The sequence below is a fragment of the Manis javanica genome, chromosome X (genome assembly GCF_040802235.1).
Source record: "Manis javanica isolate MJ-LG chromosome X, MJ_LKY, whole genome shotgun sequence".
NCBI lineage: Eukaryota > Metazoa > Chordata > Mammalia > Pholidota > Manidae > Manis > Manis javanica.
This window is the reverse complement of record NC_133174.1, coordinates 101920553-101945552: the sequence shown is the minus strand read 5'-3', so window position 1 is coordinate 101945552 and position 25000 is coordinate 101920553. Positions and strand designations below refer to the sequence as shown.

Genomic DNA, 25000 nt, shown 5'->3' with positions numbered 1-25000 from the left:
TTAGGTACCAATGAAGTAAATTTCCATGTCAACCCCATACTACCCATTTTTTTTCAGCCATAGAAGCCATCAAAGAGGAGATCTGATCAATATGAATAAAGGAAAATAAAACTCAGGATCGAATGTTAGCACTTACCTCTTGTCCTGTTGCAATGTCCAGCGCTGTATAAACAGTACCTGATGCCCTGCGAAAGTGAAAATTATCGAGTAAACAGTCAAAGGGTTATCAATATATTTTACTTGAAATAAAATTATTTTCAGGAGAGAGCAATCAGAAGAAAGGACAAACTGAAGATTAAAGGACAGAGTAAAAGAGGAACAATTGCTCTGTACAGTAACTGTGCCTGAAAAAAATGACAATGTATCCCTTTTGATGGGCTAGGAATTCCACTCAGACTTTCTGGTGCCATCTGTGCGCCATGGCACTATGCACTAACTGAGTAAAATGGCCTTGCTCCTCTTAGTAAACTTTTGGAATATATTGAAGACTCCTTTGATATTGCAACAGCGGACACTAGTCCTCTGATTAGACTGAAGTAAAGTTTAGGAAAGAATGTATCATCCTTTGCTTAGGCAACTGTAAATTAAGCTTTGTTTTTAGCATATGGACAGAGTGGCTTTTTCAATACATTTTTCGAATTCATAAGCATACCATCGTCTAATAAATAAACCACTCTCAGTGCTGTACTTACCTGTTGTAGCTACAAGAAGCAGTAACAATGTGCCTTTACTGTGCAGCCATTGTTTTTCCTTTTGCTAAATTTTTAAACAGCTTCTCCTATGAAGTTTCACTCCAGCCCAGCATCCTTTTAAAATCTATCATTCCTTAAGTCTTGGTGGTAGTACTCACGCTCCATTTTAACTTCAATTACAGGGTTCTCTTGCTTTGCAAATAGAAATTGCCCAGCAAAGCTGAATTCAGAGTAACTTTCTGTGAAACACACATGCATTCTGAACCACCTTCCCACCTCTATCCCCAAGAAAAAGAAAAAACTTAGTCAATTTCATTGAAATGTTTGTGGTTAGGATAGAGATCAGTTCTGTTATTCACAAGGCATTGTTATGTCCTACCATTGCTATTTAAACTTTCTACTAATTGCTGACTGTTTTGTTTTCTGAGCCCAGGAATGCTTTTATGTCAGCCATTTCCTTCTCATTCTCTTCCCTGGATGAGCCAAAATATTTCTCACGGGCCTGGGAAGTTTATATTACCTGTTCCTAAGGAATAAAATGGTGGTATAATATAAGGAATATCTGATTACTAATAGAGATGTGAGTTCTAACATTTCACTAACCACAAGCTATATGACCTTGGGCTAGTCACTTCTCTCTGGGTTTTGATCCCACTACTCAGCAAGATAATATCTTATAGGACTACAGTATACATATATTGAGCATGTTGGTTGTCAGACACTGCACTAAGAACTTTATATAAGCATTATCTATGTAACCCTTACCATATTTCTATAAGTGCTATTATCCCCATGTTACAGATGTGGTCAAGTGACCTCTCCAAATTATACAGTTTACAAACCAAGTCTGTCTGACTCCCTGAGCTGTGAAATAATAGGGAATGGACTACTTTATTTCAAAGTTCCTTAATTCTAATGATGTAGAGTCTGTAAACTCTACTGTTCTCCTCACTCTGAGTGTGTATTTAAGTATCTATTGAAACTAGATTGAAAAACTGCATTTGATTAATACCAACAGCCATCTAAACTAGGATTTGGTAATTTTAGGAATTACTTAGATTTAAGGCTTATATTGAACAAATCAGTCTCTCAATTCTGTATGTTTGAGATCTTGGAATCAGAGCACATAGATGGTGTTCAGTAAGTATTTGTTGAATGAACAAATAAATAAAAATCTTCTGAAACAAACATGCAATTGCAATAAAACCTTTCCTTTCTGTGAAGGAAACATTTCTTCTTCTACTTCAATGTACATAAAACATTTCCCCCCACTCTTGGAATAAGCTACCCGACATTTCTGATTTCAGGGACCAGTTTGTGATTTGCCCTTCTGAACTCAGAATTGCCTGACATCAAAGGAAAAGACAGTCTCAACCTGATGTGTATTTCAGTTATATAAGCCCTGAGGAACTACTTCAATCTATTTTCAGAATAACATTCAAAAATGCCTTTACTTAGTTTATTCGTATATACATAGGCTAGATGCAAAAAAACTGAAGGTGTCTGCTAAATGAGATAATATCTTATAGGACTACAGAGAATCAAATGGCCCATTCTATGTATGCATTTAGCCCTATGCCCTGACCAGAGTTAATACTTCTATGGTAACTGCGATTATTATCATGGGTTGTTGGTATTGGTTTCACAGCAGAGAAACGATTTACTGAGTTGTTAGTTGGCCTTTCCCCATCGCCCAGCCAAAACATCCTGGCTAGTATCGGTCCCTATTTTCAAAGAGGCCAAAGGCCAAAGGTGGCCTATTAGAATACTGTTTAGAGGTTCCACATCCTTTTTCTTCCCTTTAGTGAAGTGGTTTTGCCTTTTTAAATCTGGAATGCCTTCATCAAACGAAACCACATGCAGAAACCCTCAATAGAAAATGGGAGGAGCTCCAGTTAAAGTGAGGGAAGAAGGCCCCAAATTCCTGCCCAGGTGGCATTCTCCTTATTCACTGCCCTGACCCCTACCCCGAAAGCCCCTTGCCACTGTCCTAGGGGCTAAAATTGTGATTGCCATGGAGTGCAAGATAGATTAGTGTTTCACATATCCAGAGCTTTAACCTTCAAATCCTTGGCGGGGGGAGGGGGTTGCCCCCAATTTCTCTCAGCATTTCATTGTCTTATAATTGCTAGAGTAGTACCTCTGGAATCCCAATATCCTGGGTTTTATGGTGTTCTGTGCTATAGAGTTGCCACAAACCCCTAATCCATGGAGGTTTAAAGACCCTGAAACTTTTGAACATCAGTTATTATGTCAAAAATGAGCTGTTCTCCTCATTTTCCCTTCCTCCACCTTATAGCATACATGCAATTATCTAGTGGGAGCTGTTTCCCTTTCCCCTAAGTCTTGTTTCCAGTCTTAAAATGGTGATATCCTCCCCCACCCCACTCCCCACCCCCACACCAAGCATGTTGTTAGGCGTCTGGAATTCACTGCTCTGACCAGTAAGTTTTTGGATGGCTCAACTTCTCGCTTTTGTAGAATCCTCAACTCAAATGCACAAACCCAGATACTAGCCTGCAGAATAAAACTTAGTACCCTGTCTCCTGCTTCATCTTACCACCTCCAACACTTCTCTGCACCCCAGTTCTGATGCTATTCTATAGTCTTACAATTTAAGATTCAGTGGTATAAATGTGAATTTCTCTTCTTCTCTTACTCCTCTATTAAAGCACTCTGCCCACTGATGGGCTAAGAACAGTCATTCTCACAGCCATCTACTTAAACCTCCCTGGGTTCAAATCCAACCAGTTTGTACTTGTGTGCCTCTCTGTAAATAATTTAGCCACTTGGTTGCCTAGGATTAAAGGAGGATTAAATGCATGCAGTATTTTTAAACCAGTCCTGGCATATAGTAATTGCCAATAAATATTAGCAATCATCACCATCTATATATTACAATTTGGAAAGTTAATGAATATATTAGGGAACAATCAACCTAGTAACAATAACTTATATAATTATAATTGTTATTAGGTTGGTTGATTGTTCCTTAATATATTTATTCATTAGGTTCCCAAATTGTAGTCTGTGGATCACAAGGAATGCTTTTATGTATCTGGAACTTTCTAAGATATTTTTATGTTTCAAATTCATAGCAAAAACTTGATATTTACCTCAGAGGAAGCTAATTAAAATACTTTCAGATGGAATGATATCAACTTATGATTACAGTGCCTATCACTTGATCAAAAGCTCTAAGCAGCAGCTGTACATTTTTTGGCTTAATAAAGTATGAGAAACAAACTGTTATTTTATAAATATAGTTCAATAGTTATAGCTATTCATAACCTGGAGTTCACAAAGATAAAGAATCCAAGGGACCCTTGGTGGTGAAGCTGGGAAGCCCTGTCCTTGTAATAAGTGAAATAAGTGAAGCACAGTAGTTTATACCCCTAAAGAAACAATCTTTTAGTTAACAAGATGTCACACTGATTCCTAAAAGGTGATCTTTCAATAGCCTGGAATATGTCAAAGTATCCCAATGGGTATTTTTACCAAATCCATCACTTTAATTAAAAAAAAAGTCAGTATCATGTAGCAGTCTTAGACATACGGATACCAGAAACCAAACTAACAAAGATGGGAGTTAAAACCCCCAATTCTCTGGTGTATTGAGGCTGGTGTGCTAAAATGGTCAACACTGTCAATTTGTTTTTTAAGCCACTTAATCACATTGATCTCTATTATCCCTCCATTCCAGTTATATTGAAGCCAGATTGCTGTAGAGAGAACATTTGTTTATGATGGGGATTTTGTGTGTTCCAAGCCTCAGTCACTCACAGAAATCTTGCATTATCAGGACTCCACGGAAAACAGAGAGAATCTAGTTTAACCTCCTAATTACATATATGAATCTGAAGCCCAGAGAGAAGCAGGGATATGCTGAAGATGACACAGCTAGTAAGTACCAAAAGTCTCCTAATTTGGAGGAAGAGATTTGTCAGTTAACCTACACGATGGTTCAAAAATATAAAACCAACAGATTGCTCAATTGTTGGGCCTCATCCTCAATTACAGCGTGAAGAGTACTGCTGGTTCTTGGCATCACATTAGACGCCTTATAGCAGTTTCTCTTTGACCTGGCCAAGCACTTAATAATCACATGGAAACACTGGCATCTAGCTTACAGGGTCTAGAAAGAAACAACAATCCACTGTTTCTCCCTTTTCCTCCCAACATGAGTCACTTTAATTATCAGCAGTGTTCATCAGGCTTGGATGTTTCCTGCTAAAAGCCAGTGTCAAGCCATGATCACGATTAGTTGCCACAGCAACAACATGGTAGGACTTATAATTTAGATAAAGCACTCTTATTTCAGTACAGAAATGGATTGGAGGAGCAAAAGAAAGGAAGGCAAGGGACGCTGGCAGGAAGCTCATGGACTGGGAGAAAAAGACAAGGGCAAGAGGACTGCAGGACTCAACAGGGTAATAAGCGAGGGAACCAGAGGATAGGGCAATTTCACATTCAGCATTTTACAACTATACATTAAACCATCAGGGGTTTAATCCACATCTACTACTCTGCTGCTGCTATAAAAGACTTATCATTTATTGAGCTTTATTTTCTGCCTGCTCTCTGTAAATGGATGATCTTACTGTTCATCCTATACAAGCCCGTGAATAAATTGCAGTCTCCTCATTTTGGAGATGAGAAAATTGAAACTGGGAAATGCTAAGCAGCTTGAGCAACATTAGAGTTAGTCGGCAGCTGAGCTCAAAAATGCATGTTTGACTTCACACCCATACTCTTAACCACCAGTTCATGCTCTGTTGCAGTGTTAGCATTTTCCTAACTGCAAGTATAATACTTCCCTAAGTCCACGTTTGTATCTACTATGCTGTCTCCCTGAAGTATTTCTCTTGCCTCTAATTTTCTACTCACGTAGTCCACATGCCCCCTTGCAACCCATTTAGTTTGCCCCTAGACAAGGTATATTTCATTCCTTTGGCATAACCCATACAAAACAGTTCTTCTGTTTTCTCACTCATTTAAGGTTGCTCATGTGGCCAATGGTGGACTGGCCTCAGGTGAGTTCCTCAGACTGGACTTTATCTTCTGCTGAGTATTTAAGGTAGAGTTACTACAGCTGGCCCTTGAACAACATGGCTTTGAACTGCACAGGTCCACTTATACAAGGATTTTTTTAAATAAATATATATTGGAATATTTTTTCAGATTTATGACAACTTGAAAAAAACACGTTTTTCCTCTAGCTTACTTTACTGTAAGAACACAGTACATAACACATATAACATACAAAATGTGTGTTAACTGTTTATGCTATTGGTAAAGCTTCCAGCCAACAGCAGGCCACACTACTGCTTAAGTTTTTAGGAAATCAAGTTATGTGTGCGTTTTTGACTGCGTGGGGGTAGCGGATCAGTGCCCCTAACCTCCACATTGTCCAAGGGGCAACTGTACTTGCAGGACCTTATCTAGAAATTGTCTCACTATATTAATGCACTTGAAATAAAAATACATAGATAACGTATTGCCCGATACTACCACACATTTAGTTTTTGTGAGGTGTATGCCCTGTAGGGCTCAGAAATGGTCATGAACACTGTGACCACTGCAAGGCAGTAACTCCTTCACAGAGAGTCTCGCAGTGTTTTCTTTTGTGTCATTTGCCTCTTGACAATATATCACTAAATTTAATAAAATAAAATTATGTAAAAATCATGTTCCCTGACTACCTAAGTACAGTACAGAGTGTAGCTGGGGCTAGCGGTATATTCTTTAATTACTGGGTTGATAAATTGGAACAGGAAACTTTCTGTTTTTAGCTAGGGCATGACTTTTCCCAGAGTATTCATGGTCAGCTAATTTTAAATAGAGCTGTAACACATTATGGGTGTGGGGCCAGGGAGCTCAGTGGGTTATAGTCCAATGATAACAAGGCCGCAGCTACAGGGCTTAATCCCTATAGAAAGGCCGGATAACTCACTCAGCTACTTACTCCGACATTAAGTCTAAGCAGCTGTTTCAGTGTATGCCACTGCTTTCAAGAGCGCCTAGACAGGAAGGGTGGGGGGGGCAGGAGGCTTAATACAAGCTCATTACACGGCTGGAAAAAAGCAACTTAAAGTGAAAACTGCTAATGGTGGTTGATTGAGTGGCATCCTCTTTCTTTACAAGGGACAGCACACAACAGTGCCTTTAAGAGCATTAAGTAGAACAAAGAGCATCTTCCACTGCTCCATTAACACTGCTCTTCACAAATGCTAATGTATTTCCAAACTCCTTCATCACAAAGCCTATTACAAAGTTCAGAGTACATCTATTTAGTGCCTCATGGGTCTACCTCCTATGGCCGAAAACAGATCCGATGAGGAAGCAAATGCTTTTTGGCTGGGTGGTCCTACCCAAAGAATCACCTCTGTAAGCACACTACACACCACTTCTGCTTTTGCCTATAGTTTCTTGAACAAAGAAAAACAAGAGAGGTCTTATTCTCAGCACTTATTCCTGAGTTCTATGCTGTACACTGCTTTGTCAGTTTCTCTAAATAAGCTGTTATTAATCAAGCCCTTTAGGAAACAAGTTTCAAAACTATTCATCTTCAATATGGGAACGTCATGTTAGATTAAGAAGAGGGCTCCTCACTGAATAGCAAAGAGAAGTCTAGAGAATACCTAACATGATGTATTTACTTTATCAAGCTTTAAAACTAAATTTAATTTAAATGGACAGGACCTGAGCATTTGCAAAAAAAAGTCTGTAATTACTGATGGAGTGATCATATTATCAATCTAAGTAATTACACGATTGACCAAAGATCCAAATGTTAGAAAAAATTCCTTTAGCTAAATGTGTATTTTTATGCATAGGAGGAAAATGACTTCAAGAAATGCTCCTATTGTCATTTTCTGACAAGTTTACCTGCATAGTTGGTCTAATCTACAAAGAGATGTGCTATGCAACAAAGATACCTTGGCAAAATACAGGCGTGGACGATCCAGGCTAATGGATTCTTCATGAGAGTCTTTTGCTTTGCCATAGTTTCTTGTTAGAGCTCCTTTCTTAAACACTTTTCCTTTTGAAAATCAGTGTATGAGTTTTGATAATAGCCCTACAATCTCAGATAGATAAACAAGGATATGTATGAGGGTGTGGGCAGACACACTCTGATACATTGTCAGTGCGAGTGTTAAATGGAACAACCTCTATGGAGGGCAACTTGGCAATTAAAAATGTACATGCCCTTTCATGTGAAATTCCAATTTCAGGAATGTATCCTAATAATAAATTTGCATATGTATAAAATGGCTTATTTGTAAAAATCCTCACTGAAGCCTTGTTTATAATAGCAAAACATTGGAAACAAACTAAATGTCTACAAATGTGGGCCTGATTAAATTAAACACATTCTAACAGAACACTGCATCTTTTAATGAGAATGAAGTGCTGATATAATATATATATTTATTGGTACTATATATATACTGAGGTACTGAAATAATATATGTATTTCTGACATGGAACCACCTCTAAGACATAGGCACATAACAGAAGAGGACATACATAATGTGTTCTCACTTGTGTAAAACACAGATCCGTAACACACACACACACACACAAGGAAATATACCACATATGCCCAAATAAATTGTAAGGGTTTTTTACCCCCAATTTTTTCCTCTGTAAAAATGGGAACTGCCTTATATTCAAGTCCTTATAATATCTCTCATATAATATGGTAATTTTCCATATTCATTTATTTTTATCCAAAGTACTGTTTGGATAAAGACACATTTGATTGAAATATTCTCTATCAATGCTAGTTTTGGATATTCATTGAGAGTTTCTGTCAGAATGGTAAAGAAGGGATATAACTAATTTCTGAAAGTATGGCATCATAACAGTAAGTTTTAGATATTATACACAAGCTTTCTATAAATGTCACTTTCAAAGCTAATGCAATGAAAAGCTCTCCCATTAGCCAAAGACTTTTGACTGTCCATGGAACTGGTACCATTGATTTAATTCTGGTCTTTTTCAGATACATTCATCAAATACTTCCAAAGTATTTATTTACTCTATGCCAGACACTGTTGTAGGCCCTAGGGATACCAACATGAATGAAACCTACAGTCAGAAGCAAGTGCTCATTTGGTTTCCTTCAAATGAAACGTCCCATAATTCTCACTCATTAAATCCTACACCTTCTCAAGTCACTATTTAAATGCACCCTCCTCTAAGAATCCTTCACCATACTCTCACCCAGGCTAAAAATGATTCGTCCCTCCTCTCTTACCCCACAGCTCTTTGTAATTATACTGAAATACTTATTGTATTCTGCTCTATATAATAGTAACTGTCAGTGTGTCTTTCACCCCTAATATTAACTAGCATCTATTGAGCACTTCACTATGTGCCATGCACTGTGCTAAGCACTTTAAATGCCTTCTCTCATTCATGTCTCACAACCTTATGGGATATCTTGCATTCTGCTTACTATGAATGAGAAAACCGATGCTTAAATAAATTAATTCATTTGCCCACAGCCTCCTGAGTTGAGAATCTGAGCTCTTTCTTTTTCTTCAAGTTTTCCAAACATTCTCCCTTCAGTCCTCCATGATTTTCAAAGTTTCAAGCAATTTTAAATTTACAATTTTACAAGCCTCTAAGATGTAAATGGTATATACATGCTGGTGCAGAGATAAGCTGTAAGATTCAGAAGGAAGAAGAGAGAAAAGATCAGTTTGGGCCAACGCAGCCAGGGAGAGAGTGTGTTGGGGAGATGATGGTGAAGAAGAGTGTGTAGATAAAACACAGCAGAAAGGTACATGCATTTGGGAGAGGGGTCCTGCAATTTGTTCTCAACTACCAGGCTACATAAGTGCATTACACACAGTAGGCATTCAACAAAAGTTCACTGAATTAAAAAAAGTTATTTGTTAAACTGGATCCAAACCATCTCCTCTAAAATGCTTCTTCAAAAATATTTTTCTATTAGAATGCTGAAGAGAAAACAAATATGAATCTGAAAGAGAAAAAAGGTCTGTTGTTCACTCCATTCTCATTCAAAGAAAGGCCTCAAAATGAATTCAAATATATTAATAAGAAATCCGTGAGGACAGCTGCCAACATTCATACATTCAGCCTGCTTTTACATAGCTACTGCTTATTCAGGATTTACACAGGCTTGCCAATGATAGCTGTCGACTGAAAATAAATATTTGATTTTGTTGTCTCACCCTACCATATTTATTAAACAAGTGCTTTTATATAACTATCCTAGAGATTGAAGATACCTAAATCTCCACAAGGTATATATATTTCTGACAAACTCAGGTTGTTAACAGTATGGGGGCAGGGGAAGGGGGCTGGTACCAGGTCTTGTTTTCTTTCTTTCCTTTTTAAAAAAACTTTACATACACCTGCTCAAAATATCTAGATTTGGTGGCCAATTATAGAACACTTTTCACAGCAAACTTAGTGAAATAATGTCATTTTTAGCCTCACGGCTATGGCTTCAAATGACTAGACATGCAATTCTGAACTTGATTTATGGACAATGGAGCCCATTTCTCCTCTGGCCCCAGGCCTGAATGCTGGGATGGCAGAAACCCATACTGGAAAAATTTAGTTTTCCAGGTCGATGAGGGTGATTAATGGAGAGGTTCTTTTCAAATCCGGCTCTCAAGAGTAAGCTGCTGTACTCCCTGAACCAGAAAATGGGATACCGGGGCTGATTACTCCTAGCACCAAATGATTACTGACACAGGTTTGAATGTCACCATTGTAACAGGTAAAGCAAAACAACACAAATAAACAGAGTTAATGAAAAGAAAATAAAAATGCTATATATTGACGGTAGAAAGCTAGTTTGTCTAACCCAGGCCACTAATTCATGGAAAAATCCATTGAGAGCAATTTAAGTAAAAGGAAAATCAAGTGGGTTTAAAAAACTTTTGGTCTAGTGAGAAATAAGTCAGTATTTTGCTCATTCATTTTGAAAAATAAGAACAGAGAGCAAAACGATCTACTGAAAAAAAATTAGTAAATTCAATACATGATAAAATTACAGTAAATACATAAATTTAAGTTACTAGATTATATCTTAAAAGCTATTTAAAAATGCTTCTTGATTTTACATTATGGCCATTTTGTGTGTGTGTGTGTGTGTGTGAAAATGGGCAGTGGAAGGTGAAGCCAACATGAATGAAAAAGACAGATGCAGTCTACACACTACCCAAAGGAGAAGGACTCAGATGTAGTGAGGCTGATCAAGTTACGAGAAGAAACACAGAGATGAAGACACACTGAGGAGAGACAGACAGACAGACAGAGCAAGGGAGACATGTACATACAGGAAAAGGCAGTGGAGAGAGGAGAGGGGAAGCTAGAAAGACAAACATTTCCATTGGTTTAGCAAATATTTATTGAGGCAGAAACAGATCCAGAGAGATGGGGGAGGCAAATGGGAAACTCCACAGACCTCTGATCTTAGCCCAGTAAACTCTGACTGCAATTGTACAAAATTGTTTGGGGGGCCTGTAAGTGTAAAAGCACCGTGCTAGACACTAAAGGAAGTAAAAGGACATATAAAATAGACACAGCTACCCTCTAAGAACTTATTTAAAGGCTGTATTGGGCCTAAGAGAGAACATTATTTAAAATGATGAAACTGCTGGGAACTTAAAACAGACCTTTCTGCAGTGCAGTGGTAAGTGGGATTTCTGCTTTGGATTTTCATTTTAGATTATAAAGGCTTTACAGAGGTATGCAGAAATGGAGAACTTTCCTTTTTTTACCTTCAGAAGTCTGAAGCATAAATAACAACCAGGAGGGGAAATCGCTTTGGTATGCAAAGGTGCTTGGCAGCCTAATCTTTGTTCTTAGAGAAATCAGTCTTGCTTTATTACCTGGTATCTGGGAAATACGTGAAACCATCTGTTACTTTTTTTTGTTAAATTCAATGCTATTTTTGGATCAGTTGGGTCTTAGTGGGAATGAACAATCAAAACAAAATTACAACCCCCCCAAAACAACTCTCAAAAAACCCCACTTTATTAATAAATAAATAGCTCCCATTGAAACCTACAACTAGAGAAGTGTTGTCCGTTAGAAACACACTGCGAGTCATATTTTAAAAATAGGCACAATACGAAAAAAAGCTTAAAAGGTGAAATTAATTTTAATAATGTTTGATTTAACACAATGTATTTAAAATAACATATCAACATGTAACCAAAATAAAATTTATTGATGAAATATTTTGCATCCTTTTTTCATACTAACTTTGAAATCAGGTGCATGTTTTAAACATATATATATCTCAATTTGAACTAGCCACATTTCAATGGCTCAAAAGCCACATACTGGATACCGTGTTGGATAGCAAAGTTCTAGGATACTGCTTCTCCGTGGCTTGTGTATCCCTTCCTATTGTTAGGGCCACCATAGATCCAGTAAAATTAAAATAAAATCTAAAAAGCAACTTCTGCTTTCCAAGTTTCCTTAAAACATAATACTGTGGGTTTTTTTATTTTATTTTGTTATCATTAATCTACAATTACATGAAGAACATTATGTTTACTAGGGTCCCCCCTTCACCAAGTCCCCCCCACAAACCCCATCCGTCACTGTCCATCAGGGTAGTAAGATGTTGTAGAATCACTACTTGTCTTCTCTGTGTTGCACAGCCCTCCCCATGCGCCCCCTCCCACATTATACATGCTAATCAATACTGTGTTTTTTTAACCTGCTTTCTGGCTTTAAAAAAGTGAGTTGAGGTTTATATACAGATTTGAGGAGGTAAAGCTTTCTTATGTAAGTAAAACAAGCAGTCCACCAGAAGTTATGAAGGAAAACTTGGGGTGGGAAATAGTGGCTACAGAAGCCAGGCTGAACTGAGCAGGCTTGTCTCAATGTTTTCCTTGCAGCCAAAGTAGCCCTCTCTCAGGCATTTATCACTGCAGAATGTAAGTTTTTGGGGGGACGCCACTATGGTTACCCACCTCTGATTTTCTAGCACTTAACAAAATGCCTGACTTACAGTTGGTGCTCTATAAAAGTGTGAGGAACAAATAAATTAATCCAAATAAATAGTTTCTCCTTTACACTAGACCCATTTCAAGTGCTCCATAGCAACACATGCTAGTGGCTACCCTATAGGACAGCACAGATATAGAACATCTCCATCATCACAGAAAGTGCTCCGTCATCACAGACAGCACTGTTCTAGAACAATGGTCCGAAACTGTCTGACTGGTGAGGTGACTGGGGGACCCTACAGACCACAAAATTCTTTTTTCTTTTATGAGCAAGTGATACCAAAAACCAGTGATATCAAATGACAAGAAGCAAAAGCACAAATAGGTGTGCATTTTACCCTTCTGCAAAGTTCAAATGCAGCACCATATGGTTTCCACTGGAAGAAGAAACTTGGCCAAATATTTTCCCCCTAATTTCTGCCTCCCTTTCAAGGACTTCTCTCCTTGATTCCCAGCAGACACAATCCCAACAAGGGCCCCTCTTATTTTCTGAGAAAAGTTGGCAATTTCAAAAGAAACTTTAGTACCAAAGCTAGGGGAAGAATGAAATAAAACATGAAAGTCATGAAAGCTAGTCAAGCATATATATAATACATAATTTTCTGAACCTCAGAATCCCAGGAAAAGCAGTGAGGTGCTTGAAGAAATCCTACATTCTCTCATCTGAAAGTAGAAGCTGTTAACTGAGGGGCTAGCACAATTTTGTAGGTACATGAGCTGTATCCCTTCCTTTCCAGTCACTTGTGTCAGCCAGGAGGCCTCTGGGGTGCCATCTTGGATCCTGGCATATAGTAGTTAGTGCATCCAAATCTCTTGTCTCATTCCCCATTTAAGGATGTCCCTTAAGCACACTTTGTTTTTCCCTACACAAAATGTTTCCTTGTTTCAAATGCTGTTGCCTACTCAGGCCATCCTACTTAGTTTCACACTGGAGGCCTAAGAAACATGCCTAATTACAGCTGACTTGTAGAACTGGTGGTTCCCAACTTTACCTCCAGTGAATGAGCTTGCTCTGTGGTTCCCATGCCTAGCTGATGATCAGGATTTCTAAAGTTCAGATTCTTGGGCCCCACTCCAGACTTCTGAATCCAATCTCTGGCAGTCAGGCCTGGGAATCTTTATTCTTAACAGGTATACAAACTGAAAATAATGCATTCCATCTCATTTAGGGGTTACTGATCTGTTTCCTCCTTACTTGGACAGTCAAGTCTGTGTACCTCTGAATCATTCAGTAAGGACTTTCCCTCCTTTCACTCTGTCACTTTACAGGGTGACAATGAAACAGGATCTTAAGCATAACATTCATACAGATATTAGGGGACAGAAATAAAGGGGGTTTGCATACAAGGTTTCTATGAACCTACTGTGCTTTTAAGGAAATCAGTGTATCTTTTAACTATATGGGGATCAAAACATCCCTAAACAATGTACTATTAGCCTAACAATTGTGAAGATTCCAGCAGGATGTCTTCATAGGATAACTAACAGTCAGTCTGCCAGCCAGAAAGGCCAATTTTGAGAATACAAAACATGAATATAATCCAGGAAATAAGAAGCATAATTTACCAGAAATCAAAGCTGTTATTGAATTTTAATGTGTGTCTCTGGTGGTCCTCTTTGATATCTCAAATAACAATTACTTACCCTTGACCTATTTTTTCAAATCTTGTGTATTTTTTCTTTGGGTCACCAACACTCACAATGCTTCCTGAATAGGGGGGAGGTGGGAAAAGGAAGAGAGAGAGATAGAGAGAGAGAGATTTAAGTTGATTGATTGATTTCCCTTTATTTAATACTAAAAATTAAGATGCCAGAGTCCACAAGAAATAAAACATTAAAGCAATATTCTCATGTGGTCTCTATGATTTTTATGGATAATGGTACATTTTATTCAAGTAACAAATAGTAATACATTAATAAAATTAACAGTAATAACCCATGCTGCTTATATTCAAAATTAATGATGTTTAGAGAACAAAAAGGACTAGACACAATGCAACATTTACAAAAAGCTCCCATAAAAGACTACTGTAGATCAGAAGATAAAAACATATAAGAATTTGTGCACACTAATAAAATCACTAGCTTCTCTGAACTGGAGTGAAACTGAGCAGTATACTACATTCCCCTCTGCTGGACAAATATCTATTGAGCAATTACTATGCACCCAGTACTGTGCTAAGGGCAATGGGGGATAGAGATGGGTCTAATAAAGAACAAAGTTTAATCATAAAATAATGAGACTCATGCTTTTTAAAAATATACATCCCTGAACCTAAGGCTTTACAGCACTCCAAACATTTCTTAAGAGCTTTACTGAGATACAATTTCCACACCGTAAAGTTTACCCATTTAAAGTGTACAGTTTAAGTGGCTTTCAGTAAATTATTTTAGAGTTGTGCAAATCTACTAAATTTCACTGTGATCTAATTTTAGAACATTTTCATCATCCCCAAAAGAAACCTTGAACCTGTTAGCAGCCACTCTTCATCCCCACCTTGGCTTCCCAAGCAATTCCTAGACAATCACTAATCTATTTTCTGTTTTTTACAGATTGGTCTAAACATTGTGGAGTCAATTTGTTTAGTCAGACAAGAAAATCATTAATTTATCATGTTTGGCCCTGGAAAAAAAATACTGATTTTGTAATTTCAAAATATCAAATCCACTATTAGAGGGTCAATATTTGCCACCACTCAGAATGTAACTAAAGGAAGTGATGCTGACTCTTCAATGCAGTGCTCAAGTAGGTGCAGAAAAGTGCCTGGCCACAGCAGCATCATGGGAATAAGAGATCAGCTTCTCAAATGCACTACTTTGAAGGGAATCATTTATTTGGATGCCTCCGGCCTTCCTTTCTTTAAGGAAGCAAACATATTAGTGTCATTACTTTTGAGTTGTATCTTACCAACAGAGACCTTGCTCCAAAGAAGTGTAGTGACAGTAAGATTTAAACACACAAGCAAATTAAGGGAAGGTCTATAGATTCTATCTCCTAACTGTCACTCTTGTTCATTCCCTCCTCTTCATGCCCATGGCCACTGCCATTGCTCAGGCCCTCAACATCTCTTGTCTAAAAAAAGTGTGCCACTTGTTACTTACCTCTAAACTCAACCTTCTCTAACTCCACTTCCACAGTGCCTTTGGAATAGCGAAACCATGTTAATTCATAAACCGAGATTGTTCTGGGTAAGCTGAGATATACAGTTGCTCTACTTCAGAGTGCTCTCACTCCATTATTTCTAATTCCTCAAAAATTTCTCCTCACTACAGGATCAAGTTCAGATTTCTTAGTCTGGCATAGAAGGCCCTTTACTATCCAGTACCATCCAGCCACCTAACCAGTCTAATCTCATCTTATTCTTCTCTCCACCCCTCCTACTTGACATCCTAGTAATGCTATCATTATCCAAGGCTTCTGGTCTTTGCAGATGCTCCCTCTTTTCCCTTTCCTATGTAACCCATGAATTCCTATTTATTATGTAAATGTAATTCCAAGTCATCCTCCTTTGTGAATTCTTCTCTAATCCTTCTAATGAGACTCACATGCTTCTTCTTGAGGGCAAGAACCTTATCTTTTCATCCCTTGTAATGTCAGTGCATAGATAGGGGCAGCCACTGAATAAGTATTTGTTGATTAAATAAATGTGAACAAGAAAATATGTACTCCAGTGCTAACCTGAGCACTCAAGACAACACCTAGTGTTAATTCAGACCCACCATAGATAGTACACCTTGAAAAACAATGATAAATGATCCACTATGGGCTGTTCATCAGGTTGTTAGGTTTTTGTTGTTGTCATTGTTTGTTTGTTATAATAGAAGTCCATGTTTCAGATAGGTTATATAAGACTAGCACAATATGGGAGTTGTTATAATTCTTTTTATCTTGTATTTTCAATTTCAGTAGATGGTGTTGGATTCCACCTCCTCAGTAGTCCAAGTCAGAAATCTTGGACTCATCTTTGATTCATCCCTTACCATCACTCCCCACATGCAGTTGTGCAGTGAGTCCTGGGCCTGTTTACCTCCTGCATACCTTTGGAATCTGCCCCTTCCTCATTACTATGTTCTAGCTAGGCCCTCATCATTTTTAGTTTGGGCTGTGCCAACAGCCTCTTAATTGAACTCCCAACTTCCAGCCTCTGCCCCCTCCAGTCCGGGCTCTGCACCTCTGTCAGGATACTGTAGTGCAGACCTGATCATGTGACTCCCTGGTTCATGACTCTTTGATGCTTCCCAACAGCTACCTTTTGGAGGGTAAAGCTCAAACTCCTTGGCATGGAATGCAAGGTTCTTCAAAGCTGGCTCCTGCTTCACTCTCTATTTTACTGTTTCCACTTCCTCCCTAGAACCTTATGCTTTGACTATAACAGACTAACTGTAGCTTGTGATCAGCTCCTGCTTAACAGTTTAGCTTCCTCTCTTAAAGCTCTAGTCCCACCACCCACCACCAATTCTACATTCAAGTGACAGTGAATAAGTTAGTGTTCCCAGGCAAACCTTCTTGCAACAGCTACTCTTTGCCTGGAATGTTCTTTTTAAGTCTATTTCCTGGCAAGTTCCTATTCAGGGTTCAGCAACTCAGCTTTGATGTGCCTCTTCTAGGAAAACTTCTTGATTTTTCTGAATAAAGTTAATAATTCCCCTTCTCTATACTACTACTGAACTTTCTTGTCTCTCTCTCTTTCTCTCTTGTTTTTTCTCTTGCTTGGTACTCAATACATCACATATGTACATCTATGTATTTGTCATCCCCTTAGAGACTGTGTCTTACGGACAGGAGCCATGTCTTAGTTACCTCTGTATCCTCAGTGCCTCCTCACATGACGCTGTGTGCAGAATATATTGGCTACCCAATACACGGCTGTTGAATTAAACTGAGATGAAACTAGGCATTTCCATATTTTAAGAAAGGGACTTGGAGAATGTATTTTGCTTGAGTTTTATCCATAGAATGTCACCAACTTAACAATTTCTGAGTTGTTATTTCATTTTTCAAATTGTCTCAGATTTTCTACATCACTGAGAACCATCCTTATTCAAGTTAGCTATTAATGGGTAAGGGACTGGACTTTGTTTTTTGTTTAATGAAATGATGATTTTAAAGTGACTTGAAACCATAGTTTTATTAAGCAGTTCATAGTCTTTTAACAATGTTATACTACTAAGTTGCTGAGCAAACTCGTTTCCATAGAATGAACAAAAGCAAACAAGCTTCAGCCCAAGCCATTTTCTGAATAATGACCAATTGGCAGCATTCGGTTAATGAGGTTTTATGGTAGTAAATTATTCAGCCTTTATTTCCATGGTATGCAGGGTAAAAAACAAAACAAAACAAAACTGGAAATCAATCCTTTCATGAGGATTACCGAAAGACAACCATTTTGCTGAAATCCTGCTCCTGAATTTCACTGCTATTCAAATAAAATGGCGTCCCCACACCCATTACCCTTCACAGGAGTGTGCTGCCATCTACTGATGTTAAGCAAGTACACAGGAGGTGCTCACAATTCCAAATCATAAAACAAGCTTTTAAACTACCCTCTTTCATCGGAGCCATTATCATTTGCTTTGATAAATTTTACTGAAGAATGTGACAAACATCGGGAACTTAAAATCAAAAGGAAAAAAAATGATAAGCAAAACCAGAATTTTTTCTGACCTGAGCACTTTCGTAAATAGGAAATAAACTATTCATTTTAAAGTACAAGGATTTAAGAAATCATTAAATACCAGGATTTGAAAATAGAGTTCAGGATGGGATTTCCATGACAGAAAAGTTCCTTAGTGTATTCTTCTCCATAGTAAATGAAGTTGAATTCCAACCATTAAAATATGGTGCCTTTAAAATGAAGGTTTGGATTCCTGAGAAAAAGCAAAATAATTCTCCAAATTAACATCACTTCTCTTTGAGGGGGCAATGGGAGAAAGAGTTTTGAATGGGGACTGCTGGGTGTAGGGAGAGACCAGAGAAGAAAGTGAGTGTGGGGCTTGAGGTGGGAGGCTGAAGAGAAATTGACTGCATTGCACAATTTTGTTGACAGTCAGTGCCTTCTGAAAAATTTTCACTGAAATGTAGGGGGTTTCTTTTGTTTCCAAGAGATTCAGACAAACCACAATGAACAAGGCAGACCCAGGCTATCTGTCTGTGTAAAACTGAAAGAAGATCCGTTCATTTCAGCTATTGAATATCTCATGGTCTGGCCCCGACAGTCAGTATTGGCGTCAAAGAGGAAGAGCCTGGCAGGTTTGTGTTCTAGGGTGCCCATCTCACAGTAATCGGCTCTCTGAGACTGAAGGTGAGGCCACTCCCACCCATTGCCCATGCTTATGATGGGGTCCACTGTGGTATGGACTGTAGGCTGTTCCTTTACTTCCCTGTCTCCCTTCCCCCTCTCCTTTGCCTTTCCGCATAGGCTTTCTACTCCTTCCCCAAGCTCCAATGGGGGCCTTAATTCCCATATACTCGATGACTTCTGTAGAGGGACTATATATGTGTAGTGATTCCTGCTTTCACTCGTTCTTTCCCATGAAGAAACCCCATGCCCCAACTTCTTGTGTTGAAAAATATGTTCACTCTCATTTTGTAAAAAGAACATAATAATTTTATACTACTATTTATTGTGCTAGTTGTCTTATGTATGTTACCTCATTTAGTCCTCACAAAATCCCTCTTATATAGGTACTATTATGATCTCCATTGTTTCAGAGGAAGAAACTGAAATTCAGAGGAGTTGAGTGACTTGCCTAAGGACACAGAGCTAGTCTGGGTCTATGACTCAGACTCAGTTATGATTCACTTCAAAGCCTGCCCCATTGTACTATCTTATTAAAATTTTATACTCCTGTAATAAAACAGTACCATTTTCTGAGCATCTACTGTGTAGCAGGTACTGTTGCTGAGGTTTTCACATGCATTATTCTCACTTAATTACCACAATGCTCTGAGGCTGTTAGTGTTATTATCCCCATCTTTTTAAATGAGGAAAAAGGGGTCCAGAAAAGTTAAATAATTTGCCTGAAGTGACAGAGCTGGTAGCAATGGCCTTATGATTTGAATCTGAGCCTTTCCAACTCTACTACTTGTCCTCTTAGCCATAGGTTAAACTATGTAAAATCCATACTACAGAGTCCTAAACTGTAGTCAGGATTCTTATCCCCATTTGGCAGATAAGAAACAGAGGCTGAGAGGGGTTAAATAACTTTTCTAAGCTTACAGTGAGTCAGTGGCAGAGAGAGGGCATTGGGAGGGTGATGGTGGAGTAGAGAGAGGGAAGACCAACCTTGTGGACTTTGCAGTATAGCTTAGCCTAGATTTGCTTTGTGAGAAGCACTCCCCCACTTCTCCATACGTTCTCCCTGCCAAGGTCTGTAAGCACAAGGTAGGTTGGCAGTTGTAGGTGGCCTACTGGCTAGAGGGGAAGTGATTCTAGGCTCAAGCATTATCCAGTAGAGAAAACACCTAATTCTTGATTAAAATGTAATCAATGGTAGTTTTTTCCTCTTCACCATGTTACTCAGGGCAGCACAGAGTAAACAACAAATTATAAAGACCACAGCTCTAGAACCATTACACTTTGCAAGCAAAATAACATTTTGGCCCAAGAATAGAATGCTTGTTTCTCAGTCAGTGAATATAAGAAAGCTGTAAATGCATTTTCATTCTAAGAAATCTATTCGAATTTGAATGAGATATACGAAATAACAGTTGTTTTTACTAAAGTGAGGCTGTTAGAGTTTTTAAGTCTAAGGTACTCTCATAGGTCACGTCTACATGTACAAAATAAAGGAAAAAGATTCAGGCAATTATCTGAATAACTGAACTGAAATATCCAGGCAATTCCTTCATTTTTTCCTTCCCTTTTACACGTGTAGACAGTTGGGGTACACAGAAGCAAAGTGGGTAATGGAGAGAGTGTAAGCTTCAAAGACAAACAGAATTGAGTTCAAACTCTGGCTCCACCACTCACTTGTCTGGTGACCTGGCCACTTTAGCTTTTTGAGGCTTATTTCCACTGATTTGTAAAATGAGGATATTAAAATCAACCACAAGGGATTATTGTGAAAATTAAACCTGATGATGTATGTAAAAAAATGGCCATCACAGCAAGTGCTCAGTAAATGGGAATTATAACTGTTGTTATTACAGTAAAGTTGGTATTAGCACCAGAAGCACACTTAATCATATATAGTAAAGTCAGTTGGCCACAGGCCAGCACTTGCAGTTCGGAATGCTCACTGACAGCTGTAACCTGAACCTTTGCCTTTCTAAATACCTCTAGCTCAGAATGTCTCAACCTCAGCACTGTTGACATTTGGGGCTGAATAATTCTTTATTGCAGTAGGGAAAGGATGGATTTGCCATTACTACTGCAGAGTGCTTAAAAGTATCCCTAGCTTCTGTCCACTATATGTCAGGGGGACTCATGGTGTTGTGACAATACAAATGTTTCCGGACATTGCCACATGTCCCCTGGAGGGCAAAATGACCCTCTGACCACCTCTGTAGAGTCTTTCTGTGGCCTATAGCCTTAAATGCTCTCTTCTTTTCCTGAGGTCTTTTAGATGGGAATTTGCATGAAACAAGAGGGCCTCCTGTCCTCCAATTGTATCACACTATGATACCTTCTCTTCTAAATAAAATTGTAAGTTTCCTGATGGCAGGACATTGTCTTTCTGTGGTTTCCTCCAAAGATTCTCGCTTAGGACAGACAAGTGGGAACTTAGTAAAGGTGCATTTTTTTGCTCATTTTTTTCATCCATTCACTCAAAAAGCATTTGTAAAGGGCCATATCAGGTACTTTACTAGGAGCTGGGCATACAGGAGAAGAAAACACAGTCCCTGCCCTTGAGAAGCCCACCATCTAAAGGAGGGAAACAGATTAGTAAGGTGTGATGTTTGCTGCCATGAAGGCAGTAAAGAAGAGGGGCTCTTAACTCACTGGAAGAGGCAAAGAAGGGTTTCCTGGGGAGGCCATTTTTGAGCTGAATTTTGAAGGATGAGTAGGAGCTAGTCACACTGGGGCATGAATTGTGGTAACTAGCCAGTTGTTAGATGCTTTTGTAGTATGAGTTTAAAGAATATGCTTCATGGATCTTTGCCTCTTTTCAGCAGAGAATGCATTTTTCTTCAATCTCCTTGACCCTTAACTGGAAGAGGAGTGTTTTTTTAGGCTAGTGTATATGCACAAGCACATGCACACTAATGACTGGGGGGAAGGAGGCTGCTAGCATTTGCTGGTCCTGCCCCCCTCTCCACATAGAAATACTCCTATAATAATAGGGAAGAGGTTATATTATTGTGATTATCATATTATTTGCACAGTTAAGACTGTATTAATTTGATCGATTGTGTTGCGCTTTGAGGTTGACCTATCTATCATGATTGATCAGTTGGGAGCTCTTGGGGCATGATCGTAAGATATGTTGCCGGACTGTTTTATTCCCTTTGGGAATGTAATCTTCAATTAAACTCACTACTTAATTCATCTGTCATGTTGTCATCTTAATTGCTTTTTTTCAAGTGAAAATATTTTTGGTCAAATTGGGAGTGTGAAGGAGGAAGTGATCTAGAATGCACAGCAAGTCCTGAACTTTCTACCTCGTGACTTCAGAAAAGTGCAGGAAGTTCACATAAGCAGGTTCAAACTTCTCAAGGATCAATTACCATTCCAAATGTTTATGAGAAACCACCCCATGAGAAAGGAAGGATGGCACAAAACTCACTTAGCTTCTCCAGGATCTCCTCATCGGTCATCTTGGATTTTTTCCTTTGCCGATCTGTGTTTCTGTACAAAGTACTGGAATTGGCGTTCTCAGCAGAAGGTGGTGTGACCTCTTTATTTGGTGCTGGTGGTGAAGCAATGGATTCAACCACTGAACGAGTGTAGATCTTAAAAATAAGGAAAAAAGCTCTACAATTAAAACAGCAGGTCAAAGAAAGAGTAGGAAGTCAAAACACTGGCATATCAATGCGATTTTTTTTAAGACAAATTTAAATTTTTTAAGCAGTTTCAGGTTCACAGCAAAATTGAGGTGAAGGTTCAGAGTTTTTCCAAATATTCCCTGCCCCTACACATGCCTAGCTCCCCATTATCAACATCCCCCTTCAGAGTGGTACATTTGTTATAATTGATGAAGTTACACGGACACATCAGCTACCCAAGTCCATGGCTTACATAAAGTTCATCTTAGTGTTTGATGAATACTCCCTGTTATGTGTTTGTTCAAATGTATAATGACATATACTCATCATTATAGTAGTATAGTTTTTTCACTAGCCTAAAAATCCTCTGTTCTTCGCCTATTCACCTCTCCTCCCACCCTGCCCCCAAACCCTCAATGAGTTTTTGAAAACAAGGGATTTCTATTTAAAAAGAACTTTGAGTTGCTTCAAGTATGCTGCCTTGAAAGCTCTCAGGAGCTAGTCTTTTGAGGTTACCATATATGATATGTTAATCCTACCCTTTGTGCCCCCGCTCATGCAGTTCTTCATACCTCATTCACATGGATTTCCTTCTCTAACTTAACTTATGCAGCAGTTTTATAACTTAGCACTTATTTGTATATTGCTTGGTACTATTCTCTAACTGCCACGTGCTAATCTTGTATCCCCAAACCACAACTTCAACCAAGGCCCTATCTCACATTCTAGTTTCAGGAACTTAGTAGATGCTCAATAGGTACTAACTGATTAGCTTGATTTTGACTCTATGATTATTCCAGAAGATATCTTTTGAATCATTGGGAAATAGTCAGTTGGGACTTACTGATTTTGTATGCTCTGGTCTGGGCGCAATAACTGGTGGGGGCTCATTGTCATCTTCTTCTTCTTCCTCTTCTTCATCTTCTTCCTCAGACACAGGAGGAGCCAGAGGAGGCTCCGATGCCGTTTTCGTACTCTTGCGACAAAAACAAAGTTTAAAGACCAGATATTAACTCCTCATTGTTTTTCTTTAGGAATGAGACAAGGGAAATGAAATATTTAAGCATATAAAGGGAAGAGGGAACTGCATCTCTTACGAATGAGGAGCGCTATCTATGATTTGGTGACCAGGACCCACCCACATTCAGAGATAAAGTCAGGTCATGGCTTAAACATCGTGACATTTAAAAAATCTTTTTACTTTCCACTGAGCTCAGAAACAGTGAACTATTCACTTAATATTTTGAAGTTCAATGTTTGAAACATCAATGAATATATTTTAAAAATCAAATTAATTGCTATTAAAGCCTTGAATTTGTACTGGGCAGATTGTCAATTTAGTGATTGACAGTTTGTCAACCAGAAACGGCATGCCTAAAGATCACAGCATGCATATGGATGTGGTATTACTATAGCTCTGCAAATACTCAGTAAGTACAAGCAAGACCATAAATGTTTCTTCCCTGTTTAGCTTCCTGGAAAGAAGCACTTAGAAAGTAACAGATGTGAAGATCTAAGGAATATCCATCTACATAAATAATTATTCAATCTTAACCAACAGGTAAATGGTGATTTGCAATGTTAAAAACTGTAATAACACCACCAGCAAAAATAACAACCACTAGAAGACCTAGAGTCGGTTCTTGAACATTCATGCTAATGCAGGGGTAACATAGTTCTAAAGCTGGATTTTGAAAGAACTATGGCTGGGGTTTTCAAAGTGTGGTCCCCAGATCAGCATCATCAACATCATCAAGGAACTTGTTAGAAATGCAAATTCTCAGGCTCCATCCCAACCTCTGAGTCAGAACTCTGGGAGTGGGACTTAGCAATGTGTTTTAACAAACCTTTCAGGTGATCTTAATGAGTGCTCAAGTTTAAAAACCATTCAACTATGATATAGGTCTAAGCTGTCCAATATGGCAGCCACTAGTCACACATGGCTATTGAACACTTATTATGTGGGTAGTTTGAATTAAGGTGGGTTATAAGCATAAAGTATGCAACAAATACTGAATATGTAATATGAAAAAAATTGTAAAATTATTTCCTTTAATGATTTTTATATTGAGTATATGTTGAAATGATATTTTGAATATATTGGGTTAAATAAAATACATCATTAAAATTAATCTCACCTATTTCTTTTTACTTTTTTTAATGTGGCTGCTAGAAAATTTAAAGTTATATATGTGGCTTTTATTACATTTCTGCTGGAAAGCACTATTATAGATAGTTTTTTAACTTTTTTGGTTTGTGTGTGTGTATGTGTGCAAATATTTACTTATTTGTTGTATGTTTATGCCTTTGAGTATACTGGCTCAAGATAATCCTATAAAGAATTTTCATTTCTTAAGGACAAAGCTCCTGAG

The 25000-nt window shown here is 38.3% G+C and overlaps 1 protein-coding gene across 14 annotated transcripts in view; it reads right to left on the bottom strand.

The window, feature by feature from the left end:
- The window catches only part of PAK3 (p21 (RAC1) activated kinase 3), a 289242-nt gene that overhangs the window by 54445 nt on the left and 209797 nt on the right, over window positions 1-25000 (bottom strand). For all 14 annotated transcript variants that reach the window (XM_073227404.1, XM_073227402.1, XM_073227406.1 and 11 more), the window contains 4 exons: window positions 23473-23604; window positions 22430-22595; window positions 14345-14408; window positions 137-185 (listed from right to left, as the gene is read on the bottom strand). In XM_073227404.1, coding sequence (XP_073083505.1) covers window positions 137-185; window positions 14345-14408; window positions 22430-22595; window positions 23473-23604 — 411 coding nt within the window. The remainder of the gene's footprint in view (window positions 1-136; window positions 186-14344; window positions 14409-22429; window positions 22596-23472; window positions 23605-25000) is intronic.